This window comes from Doryrhamphus excisus, linkage group LG10 (genome assembly GCF_037039965.1).
Source record: "Doryrhamphus excisus strain RoL-2023G ecotype Guam linkage group LG10, RoL_Dexc_Guam_v1.1, whole genome shotgun sequence".
In the NCBI taxonomy this organism is placed as follows: Eukaryota; Metazoa; Chordata; class Actinopteri; order Syngnathiformes; family Syngnathidae; genus Doryrhamphus; species Doryrhamphus excisus.
Window position 1 is genome coordinate 20,393,585 of NC_136366.1, and position 19,026 is coordinate 20,412,610.

A 19,026-nucleotide genomic window follows, 5' to 3' on the forward strand; every position below is an offset into this window, starting at 1 on the left:
TCTCGGGAGTCGGAAAAAATACCGATATAACCGGACTATCCATATATCCGATCCTGCGCCGAATTGCATTAAAAGTGGGCAATAATGCACTCGACATTGTTCTATAGTATAGAACAATGTCGAGCACCACTTCCACCACCAGAGGAAGTGTGAAAAATAAAGTTGACTGGAAGCAGCCGTTCGCCGTGTTCTTTTTTGGTATTGAAATCCTTAAGCAAAGATTGATTTAAGCTGCTTTTGTATCGATATAAGCAGACCAAATTGGCTGGCGGGAGATGAAAAGGGCATCGTAGTAACCGGATTATCATAATAACCGGGTATCGTACTAACGGAGCTAATTATATCATAAAAGACTAGAAATTTGCCGGGAAATGAAAATAGTATCGTAATAAGTAGTAATTCGTTATAACCGATATCAATATAACGAGACTTTACTGTAAAATAATTGCTCCCATGTACTGTGTATTACCACAGTTCTCATTTAGAAATACACTCTGTGGACTTTCAATCAAATGAGATCCAGTGCAAATTCTGCCTTTAGAAAAATATTCATCCCCCCTTTGATTGACACTGTAATAATTGTATTTATTTACCCATCGCCAGCTGGCCTATTAAGTAATATAGGCAAATGCTAAGGGTGCCCTGGCCTCCATGGGGCCCCAGAAAATGGAGAAAAATTGAGCTTCAATACAATGATATTAAAACTGTTGAGTTTCTTATAATGTGGTTACATTATTAAATTATTAGGGTTAAATTGAAGTGCTTCATAGTAGATGTGCCAGTAAATACATCGGTATAAGGCACAGTCTGTATTGGAGGTTGAGGAATCAAACCCAATACTGGTTGTCTTTCAGCGTGGGGGACTTAGATCTGCGAGAGGACATAAATTCTATGGAGATGGCGGGTAATGAATTTCTACCAATAACTCTTTCACAACCTTGAATATTGTCATCGCTACTTGTAGGCTCCGCTTCAAATGGCCCCCAGAAGGTCATTCCAGGGGCCAGACTCCGCCTCCTGGGGCCTTCCGGTGCCCTGGGAGAGGCGGGACAGCTGGCGGCGCCAAGCGGTGTGACCACCACAGAGGGCACGGCCACGCTTCTCTCTGGCATGCCCAAGTATGGACTGCCCTCAGCGGGTAACTGCACGGCACCAAGCTCCTGCAAGAGACGCATCCTGGCCTGCTTCTCCTTGCGGTGTCGGAACACCAGGATCAACACCACCAGGATCACGATGAGGAGCAGACATGCCAGCAGAGGCAGGATTATGAGCAGAGGGTCCGAGGCAGGCCGAGGGAGGACCTCCACATGAACCGGATGGGCGTCTGGAGGCGGAGTTTGGCCAGGTTCTGGCTCGGATGGAGGGTGAGGCTTTGGGGCGCCTCCTGACCGACCGCCATGATTCCCACCGCGTGTGTGGTTTGCTATGCGGGTATGAGACCTCAATTTATGATGTGTCTTATTGTGGGTCCTCAGTGTTAGAATGTGAGGGTGCAATCCCAATTCTACCCTGCCGGATGTTGCGGCTCCCCTTCGCCCCCCTCCTTTCACCGCTCCTGCGGTGGTCTTGCTGCGTGTGGGCAGGCGGGTGGTGGTCTTGTGTTCGCTGCTGGCTACGTCTGCTTTATTCACACCAGTGGGGCCGTGACGCATCTGATGGTGAGGTAAGATGGTAAAGTGAAGCTCACCTTTTGCTGGTTGGACATTCCCAGCCTTCAGCATAAAGACAAAAGAGTCGTTCAGAGGTGTAGCGGGGGCGTGGCCTTGTGCTGTCGTGAGCGCCGAATCGTTACTTTGGAGTTGATTGTCGCTGTTACTCAGAGTCTCCTCGATGGCTACGCGGCCTTGTACCACGTCACGAAATGTGAAGGACTTCAGGACCTCTGATGCTCGCATGGGATCGTAGGTCATCTGAATACATGCAAGAAGGAAGATGGTGGTACGGTGCACTTGTTTGTATATACTGTAGTATTGAGCCGTGTACTGCATAGCTGCCACATACAGTACAGTACAATTCTGCTGGCTTTGTTCACATTTAAGTGTGCTGTAAGTACAGTATGCGCATGCAGTATATGACTGTGATTCTCAATCACAGTACCACGGTATTATTGCAGTAATATCCAATTTCACTTGGTCTTACTTTCACTGATTTTGTTACCTATCTATGCCAGCAAGGCACTAGCAGAGCATTCATTCATTTTCTTCCGCTTATCCTCACGAGGGTCGCCAGCTGTCTTTGGGTGAGAGGCGGGATACACCCTGGTCTGATCGCCAGCCAATCACAGGGCACATATAGACAAACAACCATTCACACTCACATTCATACCTATGGACAATTTGGAGTCGCCAATTAACCTAGCATGTTTTTGGAATGTGGGAGGAAACCGGAGTACCCGGAGAAAACCCACGGGGAGAACATGCAAACTCCACCCAGAGATGACCAAGGGTGGAATTGAACTCCGGTCTAGCTGTGAGGTCTGCGCGCTAACCACTCGACCGCCATGCAGTCACTAGCAGAGCAGTTACAGTGAATTCACTACAAATGAAATGACTCTACACTGACCTCTAGTGGTTCATTTTATGTAGTTGTGTTTACTGAAGTGACATTTTTGAATTCAACTAAAGGAGAAAGTTTGTGGATAGATGAACCTTGATTCCAAATCTGTAAGGTCCACATAAGAATATGGAAAATTAGATTTTGATGGATTGACGTATGGGTTATTTTGGCCAAAATATATTGGTATAAATCTACTTTGTATTTACTAAAACTAAGAAAATGACATACCTTGACTAGTTTGCCATGTTTTGGTGGGGACAGAACCTCAAAGAGCGGGTCGGCTCTGCTGATTCTCGCCAGCTCGGAGGCGTCCATCATGGCTTTCCCAAGTTTCACTGCGATTCCGCTGGGGACTCTCACTGGTTCCCGCAGATAGATGAGAGGTCGCACTACTACCCTCACAGTCTGTGAGGTCACGTTTCCATACTCGACACCCGGTGCCGAGGCCGAGACTGAGATTTGAAAGCTGTCCTCTGATTCACTGAGATCAGTCATGTGATAGACAACACGGCCATATTGGAGATCCTCATGGCAGAAGGCCATGACTTCTTGGTCGTTAATGGCAATGCGTCCATGACGGGGATGGCGAGTGACTGTGTAGGTGATGTTGGCCTGACTTTGACTGTTTGTTTGAGCTGCGAGCTGGTTGGTTGTCAGGATTACAGCAGTTCTGCCTTGAACCAATGACAGGCCGGTGTTGTTCACTATGGACACCGAGGGTTTAATCACCTCCAAACTGAACAGTTTGTAGAGCGGCCGATGATAACCATCCGTTACATTAAAGTAGAAAACTCCCGTTGACGGTTCGCCCTGGTGGAGCAGACACAGTAAGGACAGGAGACACAATATTATCATGACAACAACAGACGGTAAGTTTCCATGGAGACGGACTCTGCACCTGCTGTATAAAATGCAGCCGGCCGTGGTTGACGTCATATTGTGTGAAAGACGTCACTGGTTCTGGCCTTTCACCCAGCGTCAGGTAGCCATTGTTGGGCTTACTGATTACAAGGTAGTGCAGCTCCTCTGGAGGGGTGTCATGATCTTCAACCTGTTCTTGTAGATGAACACAAGTTATCAGCAATTTGACACAAATATTTATAATTTTCAGAGTTTGAGATTCATACCAATACCAGTATACCAGTATGCCCACCTGCAGATTGTCTGGTCCAAGAACTACTTTCTCTCCAACAACAACTTTCATACTCGGGGATCTACTCCTAATCAGTGGCGGATGGTCGTTGACCGGGGTGACCGTAATGTTAAATGTCTCTATGACAGCCAGGCTTTCCTTGACGTGGCGATGAGGCACCAAGTCAAATGAGGAAAGAGAGGAGGAAGCTGAATAGAACGGCGATGACGAGGAGAAGGCATCCAAAGGAGCCACCCAAGCCCGGAAAGTGAAGCTGTCACTTGTGGTCTCAGAGTCATCGTGGATGTAAGTAATGCCAAACTTGTTCAATGTAATCTGTGAAAAATCTGGTTGGTCCCTTTAGGAAAAAAACATAAGTAATCAGCATCTGGGGGTGTTTAGCTCAAGCCAAGTAAGACACTCAAAGAAAGGAAACACCTGCTGAGGTTGCGGCCTTGGATAGCCAAGACACCGTGGCGCGGCAGATCAATCACACTGTAAACAACATGATGGTCTTTCTGAAAGGGTTTGGGTACTTTCCCGAGGAGATTGGAGGCATCAAGTTTAGATCGATCAATTGTAACCCTTCCGCCTTCTGCCAGCACAGCGCCTGGGAGTCAGATCAACAAAAATAGTTCTCACGTGTTGCATTATAGTAATATCATCAGTCATACGGGGGATAATGTACTGTAGATTCTACCTGCATTGTTGAGAAGTCTGCTATCGTGTTGATGATCGTGATGTTTGTTCGCCTGATAGGAGATCAAGATGGTGAAGGTGTTTGGTGGGAGGAAAGCGGGAGGAGATGACACGGTGAAAGAAAACGTGTCTGCAGCCAACCATCCCACTGACTCAGTCTTGTTCTGATCGTACGAGACAACCCCCAAGTTCACCTACGGCAGAAACATCAATTTATCTTTGATGTAGAGATTGCTAAAAAAACTAAACAAAAAAACACATGAGTTGCAACTACCATGCCCTGTGTGAACGTGGAGATATCCTTAGTAGAGTTGTCTGGCATATGACGGACCAAGCGGCCATATTTTGGAGGAACGGTGACTGTAAACACCACAGTGTCATTTCTTGCCATGTCAGAGGGGTCGTTGGTTACCACCTGAAGCTCCTGCTCGGATATTGTTGTCACAGACCCTTTAAAATACAGTACACAGTGCAGAGAACTTCAGCAACAGAGACAAGGAAGGGAAAAATTCTAACGGGTAAGTCTTCTGTGTGGTGGTTCTAATGTAAATTAGAGCGCTTTATACCTGGGTACACCTCCAATGGATGGTTTCTCTGTATTGTAAGAACCAAAGAATGAGCTGTCGTGCTGAAGATCTGCCGAGGGGCATAGTTCACGCCGTCATTCACCTGAAAGTGGAATCCACCAGACACAGCACCTAACACAACCAAGTACGGCAACATTTAGAAAAATTTATGAATCCATTCACTCAAGAAAGTTCTGTGTTTCACCGTTGTGTGCAAACAGCAGCTGGCCTCTTTCAATGTGACTCTGCGTGAAGTTCAGGATGGGTCTGGAGGGGGCGCTCTTCAAAGCCAGGTAGCCGTTACTGGGCGGTGTGACGATGAACTCGAGCCTGTCAGGTGGAGTGTCGGAATCCTCAGCACTGAGATCGTCCACTGTGATTTCTGTCATCGAACCCACCCAAATCTGTGAGCGATAGATAAAACGATATTTTTTTTCATCTGTGACATAAAATGGTAATAAGATCATTTGTGATTTTTGAGGAGTACAGTGAACCCTTGCAACATGAGCTGTTTGTTGTACAGTCTCGTTATATCGATATTCTCGGGAGTCGGAAAAAATACCGATATAACCGGACTATCCATATATCCGATCCTGCGCCGAACTGCATTAAAAGTGGGCGGATCTTTGACATGGCATGTAATTTTCTCCTTGAGTTCATGGATTGCGTATCTAGCATGCTTTTGTACTACAATACATTTTGTACTACAGTAAATAAAAATAAACTTACGCTGTAGTGATTACCGGTTACCGGGACATAATTCACCCCGGAAGCCATTTTACCATTTTCAGCTGTGTGTGCTGCACTCTGGTGGTGGAAGTGTGAAAAATAAAGTTGACTGGAAGCAGCCGTTCGCCGTGTTCTTTTTTGGTATTGAAATCCTTAAGCAAAGATTGATTTAAGCTGCTTTTGTATCGATATAAGCAGACCAAATTGGCTGGCGGGAGATGAAAAGGGCATCGTAGTAGCCGGATTATCATAATAACCGGGTATCGTACTAACGGAGCTAATTATATCATAAAAGACTAGAAATTTGCCGGGAAATGAAAATAGTATCGTAATAAGTAGTAATTCGTTTTAACCGATATCGATATAACGAGACTTTACTGTACTTTTTATTTTTAGGTTTTTTTCATCTCGCCCAATTGTTTTTAAGTTTTTGAGCTGGTTGTTTCACTGTCAAAACATTTAATACCAACTAAAAATGTCCCTTGGACGTTATTCTCGCTACCTTCAGACCCTTGTTGGTTGTAACGACGGGAGTCTCATCATTAACAGGCGTGACATTGATGTGCACAGTACACGGCAGACTGTACTTCTGGTTCTCTGTCTGATTAGCAATGATGGTGAAGTTGTCTCTGACTGTGTCACTTCCGTCATGGATATAGGAAATGTATTCACGCTCCACCTGGAAAGTGAACATTTGTTACAGTGGACTTGTTGAAGATGAAGATGAAACAATAGTTGAGGACCTCGGTGTGCGTGAAAGCTGTGATGGGAATCCCTGGGATCCGACTGTGCTCCAAGTGACCGTGTCGTGGTGGAACAACAATCTGATACAGGAAATTCATCCCGAAGAAGTGATGACTATTAACTTTGATTGTGTCAGGCGTCAGCGGCAGGGATGACCCCTCGTCCAAGGTCAAGTCAGAAACCTACAGAATAAAGCCAGCATGAGCAATTTGCAGGTACTTCATCAAGACTTGATTTATTTGGTTCGATCCTTACTTGTAGAGGCAGCAGCGTGGGAATAATATCAATCTCCAGTTTAATGGGTCCAACCTTGGTGACCCCATTAGTGGCCTCCAACAGAGCGGAATCATTAGTTCTTCCTGATGTCTGCTGGTAGTAGATGACCAAACCGCTGTTGATGTCCTCCTGAGTGAATGAGGTTGTTGGCTTCCATCTGAGCTTCTGTGAATGCTAAATAACACAAGAACATGTTTATTGACGAGAGCTTCTCTGCAAGCCTGTTATCCGATGGAAGATTTTTAATCCGCTGATTTTCTATGCTGCTTATCCTGTTCAGGATTGACAAGCTAGTGCCGAACCAAATATCAGTGCCAACTAAAACCACGCTGACTGCACTGAAGTCAGATGAGTGATCCACTACATTATCAGCGACTCGTGTTAATGGGTGGTTATCCATCCATCCATCCGTTCATCCGTTCATCCATCCATCCATTCATCCATCCATCCATCCATCCATCCATTCATTCATCCATTTTCCTCCACTTATCTGGGTCCTGGTTGCGGGGGCAGCAATCTCAGTAGGAAAGCCCAGAGTTCCCAGTCCCCAGCCGACACCTCCAACTGCCCCGAGAGGATACCAATGCATTCTCAGGCCAGCTGTAATGTTATGTAAACATAATCCCTCCAGCGTAACCTATGTAGGTCTGCCTCGGGGCCCAAAGGCCCCAAAAGCCTGATTTGGATGCCAAAAACCAGGTAGCCCAGGCGCCTGCCCTCGACCTCCACCCAAAAGACAATGCACATTGGGTGGCTATCTAGCAACACATTGAAGTAAATGAATGAGCTAGTAACATGAGTCAGGTTTTGTGCACCTGGATGAGATGCTGCTGTCCTCCATTCTTTGTTCGCTGTTTTTTGTCCGAGGAAAATATCTCAATCAAGCCCAGATCTGGTGGGCTTTGGATGGTGAAGACTATCTCTGAGGGCTTGCTGTCTGTATGGACCACCTGGAGGTAATGGAAGCAGAGTGGTGACAAAGTAAAGTTTATTGGAAAGTCTTAGCGAGCTCAGCTGTTACCTCTAAGTGGTTCTTGTTTAAGGAGATATTGTGCCCTTCCATCACGACCACTGGACGATTATTGACGACTCTTGGTGGCCTCTGATGACTCTCAAGGTAAATTTTTATTTGAAAGCCAATGTCTAAATACACCTCCCTCCTCCAATCATCTGACTGCCCCTTTCCGCTTCTCTCCCTTGCTCTCGCCGTGACATTAAACCCATCTGACAATTCGTGACTGCCGTTGTGGTGATAGCTCAGGCGCTCTGCTACCAGATCTTCCTGGGTGAATAACGAAACAGCGCCTGCCTCTGCTGCAGATTCACCATCGTTCATGAAGAGGACACCATGTTTCGGCGGAAGGAAGACCTCATATGTAAGTTGCTGTGGATCCCGAATGTCCAGGTTGCTGAGGACGCTGAGGTTATAAGAGGTTAGAGTTGTTATCCCACCTTGCTGGACCATGAGGCCTGTGTTGTTTTTCACTTCAATGTAAGGATCCTGTGCCTTAACCTGCAACAGAAAGACATTCTCATCTCTCATCTGGTCAAACTGGAACATTTTTCCCCAATTCAGTTTTTTACCTTTTACTCGTATTTTACCGGTATTACATGTGTACTTTTGTGCCAGTAAATACCCACATAAAATTGTCTATGACAATGACAGCATTTCATTCACATATCTGCAAGATTCTGCGTTTAACAGTAGATTCCATTTTTATGGGCCAATTCCGTGGTTCTTTTAACTCGGAAATCATAACCTTGAGATTTTTCAGTTTTTCAGTCATTTGTTCAACATCAGTTTACAATTGTTTTTTTTTTAATCTTGTTTGGGTCTTGAGCTGAAACGGTTTGGAGAAACTTGCTTTGAATTATACAGTAGATACGTAAAATGAATTAAAAAGCCATTACCTCCATTAAGGTAGAAACATAATGTTTCCCATCTGATACGAAAAGCACAAAACGCCCAAAACTGACTCCACTGTGTACAAACAGCACCTTTTTCTGAGGGGAAAACAAAGAAACATTAAGACAGATGAGGAATTAAGAATAATAATCAAATCTCTAGTTAAGTCAAGGTACCTTTTCATAGACATGAAACCAAAAAATGCCCTCTAGCATAAATACAGTAAAGTCTCGTTATATCGATATCGGTTATACCGAAGTACTGCTTATTACGATACTATTTTCATTTCCCGGCAAATTTCTAGTCTTTTATGATATAATTAGTTCCGTTAGTACGATACCCGGTTATTATGATAATCCGGTTACTACGATGCCCTTTTCATCTCCCGCCAGCCAATTTGGTCTGCTTATATCGATACAAAAGCAGCTTAAATCAATCTTTGCTTAAGGATTTCAATACCAAAAAAGAACACGGCGAACGGCTGCTTCCAGTCAACTTTATTTTTCACACTTCCATCACCAGAGCGCAGCACACACACCGATTCCCGCACTTCCTGGTTCACAGGTCATGCTCAACCCGCCCCACATAGCTGGCCAAACACATGCCTGCAACAGAAGAACCTGTGAACCTGTGAACCAGGAATTTGACTGGAAGCAGCTGTTTGCCGTGTTCTTTTTTGGTATTGAAATCCTTAAGCAAAGATTGATTTAAGCTGCTCGACATTGTTCTATAGTATAGAACAATGTCGAGTGCATTATTGCCCACTTTTAATGCAGTTCAGCGCAGGATCGGATATATCGACAGTCCGGTTATATCGATATTTTTTCTGACTCCCGACAATATCGATATAACGAGACTTTACTGTACGTATATCTGTTGGTTCTGTGTATGCTGTGAATATTATCACCCTGAATATCGAGTGTCCTCATAATGAAGACTCTACCTGTTTGAGATCTCGCTGTGTGAACTCGTACAGTTTGTGATCGGGCGCACTGGCCAGGACCAGCTCCCCCATCGGAATCCCTCTTCGAGTGTAGACCAACCAGTCGTCCTCAAAGTCTGAGTCGTCGTCTCTGTAGCAAAGATCATTCAAGGTCACCAACCTCCGCCCGTCTCTGGCCACATGGAATACTTTGTCAACAACTCTGACTGGTCGCTCATCGTTGATGAGTTGGATGGAAATGTTCAAGGTGTGTTCAAGTGGGTTTCGGTCTTCCTTCCTGCCGCTGGGTTTGGTTGGTTTATAAACCAGAATTTGAAAGGTAAAAGAATCTTGCTTTGTCTCGCTGTCATCATGGACATACATCACCCTTTCCTCAATGATATCCTGATTGGTGAAGACGACAATGTTGTCGTTGATGGAGGTCGAGTTTGAGAGGTTGATTCTCCGAATCTGACCATGCTGTGGTTGCACCGTGATGCTGTAGTGAATCTCGCAGTTGCTCGCTATGTGGGTGAATAGGATGCTTTTCGTGATGATTTTTGTCCCTCCTTCCACAACCGAGAGTCCTTTGTTTAAGACGGTGAAGTCGGTCGACTCGCTTCTGATGTTTATTCTGAAATCGTGACTCGTTGAGCTAGCGTGCGTGGAAAAGGCCTGGAAGCTGCAAATGTCTCTTGTGTCAACGGGCACTCTGGTGAACAGCTCATACGTCACCAAGCCATCTGTGATATTCTTCTGGCTGAAGGTTGAGTTTATTTTTAGAACTTTGTCAATGAGGAAAAGTTGACCCTTTTTGGGTTCTGTTAGGAGCCTGAAGTAGATGTCGCTGTCGTTGAGTTTGACACTCTTAGTGATGACACGGAGGTCTTCCGGAGTGACAACTACTTTCAAAACACCGTTGACCTCCATCTTGCTCCTTGTGACCTTATAATGGATCCATCGTACCACAATGGGAAAAACAAGTTCTGTCTCTGTTGCAAGAGAGCCAACACTGACTTTGCATTTGAACTGGTCAGTGACATTCTGACTTGGGCTGACACGACAAGTGCTCAGGTATCTGATCCGTTCTTTTTCAAGAAGTCTTTGAGAAAAGAAAGATGTGGGTTTCCATTCACCACTTGAGTGTAGACGTTGGAGTTCACCGTACTGCGGCAGCTCTGTGACATCATAGCGAATATCCACTGGTTGATCTGCCACATTAGTTTGTACTGCAAGATGATTGGTGGTGATGACTGACGCTCCTCCCTGGTTCACCTCCAGTCCGGAGTTGTTCACGAGTTTGTGTTCAAGCTCCACTGCCAGAATCCTCAAAATGACCGGGTTGCTGACCTGAAAAAGTCAAAGAAAACCATTTGCAAAGCGTATGTGACTGATTCGAGGATGACGTCCTGAAGGCAAGGTTTACCATTTGCCCATCGCTCACTCTGAGCGCCAGTCTCGCGGTGGAAACCCCAGTGTGGACAAAGCTGATCTTCCCTTCCTCCAGATCATGCAGAGAGAAAACTTTGATGGGCCTGGAGATAGGATGCAGTCACGTCATTTAATCTGTACTTATATATTGAAAACTTAGTGTCAACGTGGATTGGGACTCAGGACTGCATCAGAACTTCATTAGCGAGACGTAGCCTATCCCAGATGACTTTGGAGAAAGGGGCAGAATATAAACGCCTCACAGGAAATCGCGCCCACCTGCCGGGCTGATCCCTGTGTTCGAGGTGTCCAGCGTCATTGTCCAGGTTTCCCATGGAGCTGAATACCAAGTCAGCATGACTGCTATCGGGATCTGATGCTCTCAACACATCTGTTGTCAACTGGGGACATCATGGATGTATAGTAGTCTTCATTCTCTCATACTGAATTAGCAAGTGGTTTTGTAAAAAGTCCGTAAGAACCTACCTGTCGTTTGGAGTTTTGGAGTAGAGTAAAAACGTTTCCCTGTGGCAGGCTGAGCACAGGCGCGTCATTAACGGGACTGATGCTGATATCAAAGCGGTACAAACGGTGCTCCGTAAGTAATGCAGGAAGTTCTTTCGTGTAGCTGGAGTAGATGGAAAACATCAAATAGTCATGCTGACTCTCTGAGCCGCTGTGAACATATGTCACCCGACCCTGCCAGAGGTCAAGCATGCTAAAAGCCAAGTCTGCCTCCTCTGCTGCAGTTGGGATCAACTTTGCTTTAGGACCAGGGCTGGGGTCGAGATGCAGGTGGCCATGGACTGGCCGCTCCTCAATGCGGAACATGAACTCAGATGGATGCAAGCCCAACTTTGGGAGATCAACGTTCACCTGGAAGATCAGAGAGATTGGCATTTATAGTGATAATCATTTGAAGACAAAGCCTGGAGAGTTCAAGTACCTTAATGTGTTTGGGCTCCAATGGTGCCCGACTTCCTTCTTCTACCTCAAGCCTTCTCAACAACAGGATGTTGGAGTCATCGCTAATGTCAAACTCAGGAATAAATGCAGAGCTGGTGGGGGACATCACCTCGGAAGGCGGGGCTGTCTTGCAGCCCAGGGTGATGTCCTTGGAGACAACAGCCTGAGGGAGTCCAGTTCTTTGAGCATTTACTTTTATTTCTCTGAGGCAACCTCTGAAGGAGCCTCCACTGTCAACGAGTTTCCCCCGGGTTTTGAAAGACATCAATTCTGGTTGCTTTTCTTCTTCCCATTCTGGTTCATTCAACCCCCCCAGGAAGAGCGGTCCTTTGAGCTGGATGTTCTGCAACCCTAGACTGGCCTGTAGCACCTCTTCACCTACCTTCAGCTGGACAGTGTAGGGTAGTAGATGTAACTGGACGGGATACCATGTTAGGTTGCTGTGGAGGTGTGTACGGGAACGCAACTCAATCTTACTCCCCTTCGCAGTTCCAATTGTTGCCACCAGGTGACCACCTCTCATCTCTAGCACTACATGACCTTGGATACCAGCGCTGTACAGGACTATACCATCATAATCTTTCCCGGAGGGGTGCAGTTCACATTCAAACACACCTTTGTGTTGCGTCTCCCACGGTGGAAGAGAGATGAATGCTTCATAGCTGAAGAAATGGACCGAATCATCTTCCGTTGCTGAAAACAGCTCATTACACCCCAAAGACACCTCACGGTTGCTGCCGTAGCCAGAAGAAGACTTGAGGCTGGACAGCAGGTTGAGTTCATTGTAAATCGCTTCATCTAAGCAACCTCTAAACCCGGTAGAGATGTTGACAAGGTGCGGATGGTTAAGTCCTGATGCGCCACCAACAAAAAGGGTATCTATACTGAGCTCCAGATCAGGTCCTGGTATACGGATTGTGGTGTGAGAGTTTTGGTCCACAGTCATGGAGACATGATGATGCTTGAGGGTGACCTCTACGGAGTGCCATGCCAGGTCACTGAGGTTGGTGTCCCTTTCTGAGCGCAGGGACTGCTCACCTGAGCCGAGGTCCACACGGACCTATGGAATTGGGAGCAAAAAGAACTGAAGACTTTTCTTTTTTATTTTGACTAGAGATCGATACTGTTTGACCACAGACAAGCTGTGAAGCTCAGTGCAGGTTCTGTTTTGGAAAATAGACTGAGAGCAAAGTTGATACAAATAATAAAGTGTTGTAATTACAACTGGTAGAGTAAGAGTTTTCTATTTGCTGTTTTTACACTGTTGTGTAATAAAGCAGATTATTATTTCCTACTAAAGTCTCCTGAAGCTATTGATATTCTTGGTTTCCCCCTCATGACGGAACCTGTTCAGAACTTATTTCTCAGCTCTGTGCACGCAATCTGACACCAAACTGAGTGCAACTTGCTTCGGGACAGTAAATGAATCATACGCAGATCATCGTAACCCACCTGTAGGAACCCGGAGGTCAGCTCCAAGAGCAGGAAGTCTCTGGGCCCCACTGCCAAAAATAACAGGCCTTGTTGGCTAGAAGTTCTAAACTGCACACGGAGCGATGTTTGGAAGGATGCCTCTCCTGTCTGCAGCTGGATGTAGCTATCGCCATAGAATGACACTGTAATAGTGAACAGAAGGGCACACAGTCATGTTTTGAAGCCTAAAATTGCACTGGGTGTTACAAATCCCATATGAACATTATATACAGTAAAGTCTCGTTATATCAATAAAAAATACCGATATAACCGGACTATCCATATATCCGATCCTGCGCCGAACTGCATTAAAAGTGGGCAATAATGCACTCGACATTGTTCTAGCTATGGCCAGCTATGTGGGGCGGGTTGAGCATGACTTGTGAACCAGGAAGTGCAGGAATCGGTGTGTGTGCTGCGCTCTGGTGGTGGAAGTGTGAAAAATAAAGTTGACTGGAAGCAGCCGTTCGCCGTGTTCTTTTTTGGTATTGAAATCCTTAAGCAAAGATTGATTTAAGCTGCTTTTGTATCGATATAAGCAGACCAAATTGGCTGGCGGGAGATGAAAAGGGTATCGTAGTAACCGGATTATCATAATAACCGGGTATCGTACTAACGGAACTAATTATATCATAAAAAAAAAGAAATTTGCCAGGAAATGAAAATAGTATCGTAATAAGTAGTAATTCGTTATAACCGATATCGATATAACAAGACTTTACTGTAGTTTCATCTTTCTTACAGACTAAATATACGATCAGTCTCATGTGAACAGGCAGGCGTTGGTTATTTTAGTACAATCAGGGTGCTAATGCCTTCAGCCGAGTGCTGGCCCATTCCTGTATTGACCGACCTGTCAATGCCATGTGTGCTGTGCACTTTACACCTGCTATCCAAATTCAATTAATGGCAGCTAATGCACTCCAAAGCGGGTCAACCAAATATTTTCTGCTGCTAATTAGACCTCACTGACGCGTGTTGGACATTTAACAAACGGGGTCTTTAATTTTACTCATTAATGGCTTTGAAGCGGAGAGGCAGGAGGTGAACACTTTACCATCTTGATGGCATTAAGGCCGGCGTTACAAAGATAATAATGCTGGCGTACACCTGTACTGCATCATGCTAAAAGATGTATATAATATTGCATGTTAATATAAACTTATATATTATTACATATTTTTTATGAAGTAATGGATATTTTTACATTTTTTTACCATTATTATTGGTTTTATTTTATTTTAATTACATTCGGTTTCTATTGCAGCATCATTGGACATCAGCAGAAGCACTCCTTCACAAACACTTAGTCAGCAGACCAAGCCTATAAAGCTCCTGTCTGTCCATCTAGAGCTAATCTCCTTCTATGATACCGCTGGATTACTGTATTAGTAATCTGCCTGCAGTAACACACACCTTCCAATGCATCCATGTCCATCCTGTGGTACACAAAGTTAAGAATAGAAGCAGTTTTACAATGTATATAGTTCTCATCACAATGGCATCTGATATGTAATGGTGGGGTTTCATTTATTTGTCATTTTTTCCACCATAAAGGAAAATATATTTATTTTTGGGGCACATATAACAATAAAAATAATGAAAGATTATGCATTAAAAGATTTATGCATGCCTTAAAAAAACAAACACAAATGCCAAAATGCATGCTTAGCTCCACAACACACTCCTTCAAACTTTCTTCTTCTCCAAACTGACTTACCAGCATAAACTTGTCTTCTGCAAATCAGCAGGAGAAGCAGCAGCTCAGCCAATAAAGTCCACATTGTTGTTTAGGTGCTTAAAATCCCAATAAATGTTCAAATAAATGCAACATCTGCTTTTTGATTGGAACACCAATCATGCTGTAACTTCATTAGCGCCTCTGCATGTTAGTCACAGCCTCTTGGATTAGATGCGTTTGAAAAATGTACCTGTGCTTGTAGGCGTGACCCAGGAACGCCGAGACTCCTCCCACAGACCGCCTTCTTCAGCTTCAGCTCAGCTGCAGCGCCGCGTGCGACCACAAGAGGGCAGTGTCTTCCCGACTAGAGAGCCAAGAAGCGCCTGTAAGTTGTTTTTGTTTATGGACACTCCAGTCGTGTTAAATAGAGACCGCAGTCGCTTAATTAAAACGTTATTTTTTTAATGCTACTGTTTCTCTTGTAGTGAGAAAATGTCATTATCGACATTTTTCGGTTATAACCTACAGACTTTACCTTTTGATTAGCATTAAATTCCTTCAATACTTAATCCCGGATTCTGACTAATACTAACATCCGGGGTAAAATCTGCTATTGCCTTGCTATGGACCAGTCCCTCCCTCCCACTGGTAACTGGGAGAGTCTCCAACCAGCCTCACCACACTGCCAAAGAACTGTGAATATAAATAAACCCAGAAAAAAAGTGTTGCAGAGCTCTGTAATGCAATACACCCACCGGCCACAACATTAGGTACGACTGTCAAAAAAGATGTCTGCAGAGAGGTACATATTCATTTGATAATAGTCAAATCAAATATTTGCACAAGTAATTATGTAATACCACTTAATCAATTCCAGAAAGCTAAAAATGTTAAAATATTTTATTGTTTTACATGCAGAAAGCAATTAAAAAAAACATATATATACATTAATTAATATATACATTAATTCATTATTAATGAAAGGGATAAAGGTTACTTTTATATACATCAGTTATACGCGCTTCTAATTATTTTATCATGTTAAACTATATATTTAATGTTATTATAATGAAGACGGTGATTAACGATATAATGTTAACTTAGCAACTTGCAGTTCTGGTTGCCATTTTGTTTAGCTAGCTAATAGGATGCTAACAAGGTAGAGCATTTTGTGATTTAACCAAAAACAACAATTTAAAACACAATTAAACTCACACAGCGTATTATTAACAACACGACAAACACACGCCATATTGTACGCTAACTGGAGAACGCATGCATACCGAGGCACTGAAAAACACGCTAACCGGGGCGGATGCTAACTGATCACCATCCTCACCATTAGAAGTGGCCATTTGAAAACATTTGGGGGAATGTAAGTATTAATTCATGTATTTATTTTGTATCATTTGGGAGAATTTCATCTGGATCGATGTAGCTCATTTTTATTAGTTTATGGATAGTGTGCACTTTACATTATTCTTATAGAATGAATGCATTTCAATTTAGCATTTAGCTAAAAATCCTAAATATTGGAGTAGGGGAGTTTTGGTTAGGGGTCAGGTTTGTCCACCAAGGGCCTCATACTGAAAAGGATATTGATGGCCACATTGATATTTGTATGTGTTTTAACGTGAAAAATATATTTTTTACATGTACAGTAAAGTCTCGTTATATTGATATCGGTTAAAACGAATTACTACTTATTACGATACTATTTTCATTTCCCGGCAAATTTCTAGTCTTTTATGATATAATTAGCTCCGTTAGTACGATACCTGGTTATTATGATAATCCGGTTACTACGATGCCCTTTTCATCTCCCGCCAGCCAATTTGGTCTGCTTATATCGATACAAAAGCAGCTTAAATCAATCTTTGCTTAAGGATTTCAATACCAAAAAAGAACACGGCGAACGGCTGCTTCCAGTCAACTTTATTTTTCACACTTCCACCACCAGAGTGCAGCACACACAGCGGAAAACACCCGTCCCTCGCGCCTACCCCTCCGGGTGGCAATACCTTCCCTATCGATAGTTCCGGGGTGAATTATGTTCCGGGGTGAATTATGTCCCGGTAACCGGTAATCACTACAGCGTAAGTTTATTTTTATTTACTGTAGTACAAAATGTATTGTAGTACAAAAGCATGTTAGATAAGCAATCCATGAACTCAAGGAGAAAATTACATGCCATATCAAAGATCCGCCCACTTTTAATGCAGTTCGGCGCAGGATCGGATATATGGATAGTCCGGTTATATCGGTATTTTTTCCGACTCCCGAGAATATCGATAAAGCGAGACTTTACTGTATTAGAAAAACCTTAATTAGTTATTAATTTTAGCATTTTAGCCTCCGGCCACACTTTGGACACCTTTGTGTTAAGGTCCCTATTGCCATACTGTAACTGTAAATAGTAGACTATTGAGACCTTATCAACAGCACCTCTGCTGGTTGCAGGCAAGTAATGCATTCCATTTTGCAGTGAAGAGAATGATAGCATTAAGAGACAAATATTTACTTTCAATCTATCGGTGAACTCAGTTAAAATTGCGTTGTGATGAGTCTGCAAAACATCAACTGTTTATCATGTCAGCTTACGTATAGTGTTTGCTCCCACGTTTTCCCTCTAAACAGCCTCCAACTGAATTAAAAGTAACATTTTCAGGAAGTTAACATCATCCTTGAAGCCCTTGAAACACCTGACCTACAACGCCGTACACTGCAAGGTTTCAGCTTGAAGCCGTCTGTCCCATTAAAAGCTTTGAAAGGACACTTTTCTTCTCCACATTCCGCTCGGCTCGCGCATGAGAGGAGCGCTTTTTCTTCCCCCCCCCCATCCAGCTTGAGTTCCCATGATGTTGAATAATAGACTGTGCTTGCAGCCTTGCTTTCTTAAACGTAGAGGTCACACCCAAAATGGGTCACAGTTCAGCTGGTGCGGGCTCCTCTCATGACGAGGGCGCTGGCGTGTTTTAATGAGGCCGGCTCCCACTCTGAGAGGATTAACGTCTTGTCCTTAAAGTGCTGTGAACGCATTCAAAGACAGGCTAAAACAATGGCTTCTCCCTTTCTCATTAAGACTTTCTCAGCACTTTTGTGAGGGGAATTCTGAAGCGGAAGGAAAATGATTTTCCTTTTCTAGCAGTAAAAATACAAATGAAAAATCATTAAAAGGTGCTGAAAGTAGCCACAGCCTATAAAGTCAGGATTTTCACGAGGTGCGATGACACCAAACAGATGTTTTGTATTTTCAATTTTGATTTGTTTGGGGGAAATGTTGGTCTCATTAAGGCAGGGTTGGCCACATGCGGCACATTCTAAAAATATCAATAAGAAACCTTTTTTATAAAAAGTCAAAATGTGATGGGAATAAGTCAAAACAACTTCAAATAATAAGAGAAAAAGTTCTAATTTTACAGGAATAATGTCATGATTTGGCTGCACGGCAGACGAGTGGTTAGCTCGCAGACCTCACAGCTAGGAGACCCGAGTTCAATCCCACCCTCAGCCATCTCTATGTGGAGTTTGCATGTTCTCCCCGTGCATGTGTGGGTTTTCTCCGGGTACTCCGGTTTCCTCCCACATTCCAAAAACATGCTAGGTTAATTAGCGACTCCAAATTGTCCATAGGTATGAATGTGAGTGTGAATGGTTGTTTGTCTATATGTGCCCTGTGATTGGCTGGCCACCAGTCCAGGGTGTACCCCGCCTCTCGTCCGAAGGCAAAAAAATGAATGAATATTATGATTTCAAATACTAAAGATTTTCCTTTTTTGTGAGCCTTTTGGATTGGTTAAATGCTGTGTTGCATGAAATACATTGTTTAAAATACACAATCACAGCAGGCAGTGATTGCAGGAAGCACCCGGCTGAGGATGACACCGGGCGGATAAGACGTCAGCGTCTATTTTAATGCAGCAGCTAAAGCAACAAGAAGACAAT

General features: G+C 43.9%; 1 protein-coding gene across 3 annotated transcripts; it reads right to left on the reverse strand.

The window, feature by feature from the left end:
* Positions 1-139: 139 nt before the first annotated feature.
* Positions 140-15,429, reverse strand: LOC131105479 (chondroitin sulfate proteoglycan 4-like). Of its 3 annotated transcripts, XM_058053637.2 has the most exons (22): positions 15,121-15,307; positions 13,380-13,543; positions 11,908-12,987; positions 11,448-11,837; positions 11,241-11,362; positions 10,957-11,065; positions 9,552-10,880; positions 8,614-8,706; positions 7,724-8,215; positions 7,518-7,652; positions 6,682-6,876; positions 6,426-6,608; positions 6,185-6,361; positions 5,159-5,357; positions 4,954-5,085; positions 4,662-4,837; positions 4,389-4,581; positions 4,127-4,298; positions 3,710-4,046; positions 3,455-3,607; positions 2,785-3,366; positions 140-1,910 (listed from the first exon to the last, which is right to left on the reverse strand). In XM_058053637.2, the coding sequence occupies exons 1-22, from the start codon at positions 15,182-15,184 to the stop codon at positions 828-830; spliced, it is 7,560 nt and encodes a 2,519-aa protein (XP_057909620.2). In that variant the 5' UTR covers positions 15,185-15,307; the 3' UTR covers positions 140-827. The 3 variants fall into 3 exon arrangements, with proteins under 3 accessions (XP_057909620.2, XP_078650422.1, XP_078650421.1); XM_078794296.1 differs by lacking the exon at positions 15,121-15,307 and adding an exon at positions 15,332-15,429 and having other exon boundaries at positions 3,455-4,046; XM_078794295.1 differs by having other exon boundaries at positions 3,455-4,046.
* Positions 15,430-19,026: the final 3,597 nt, after the last annotated feature.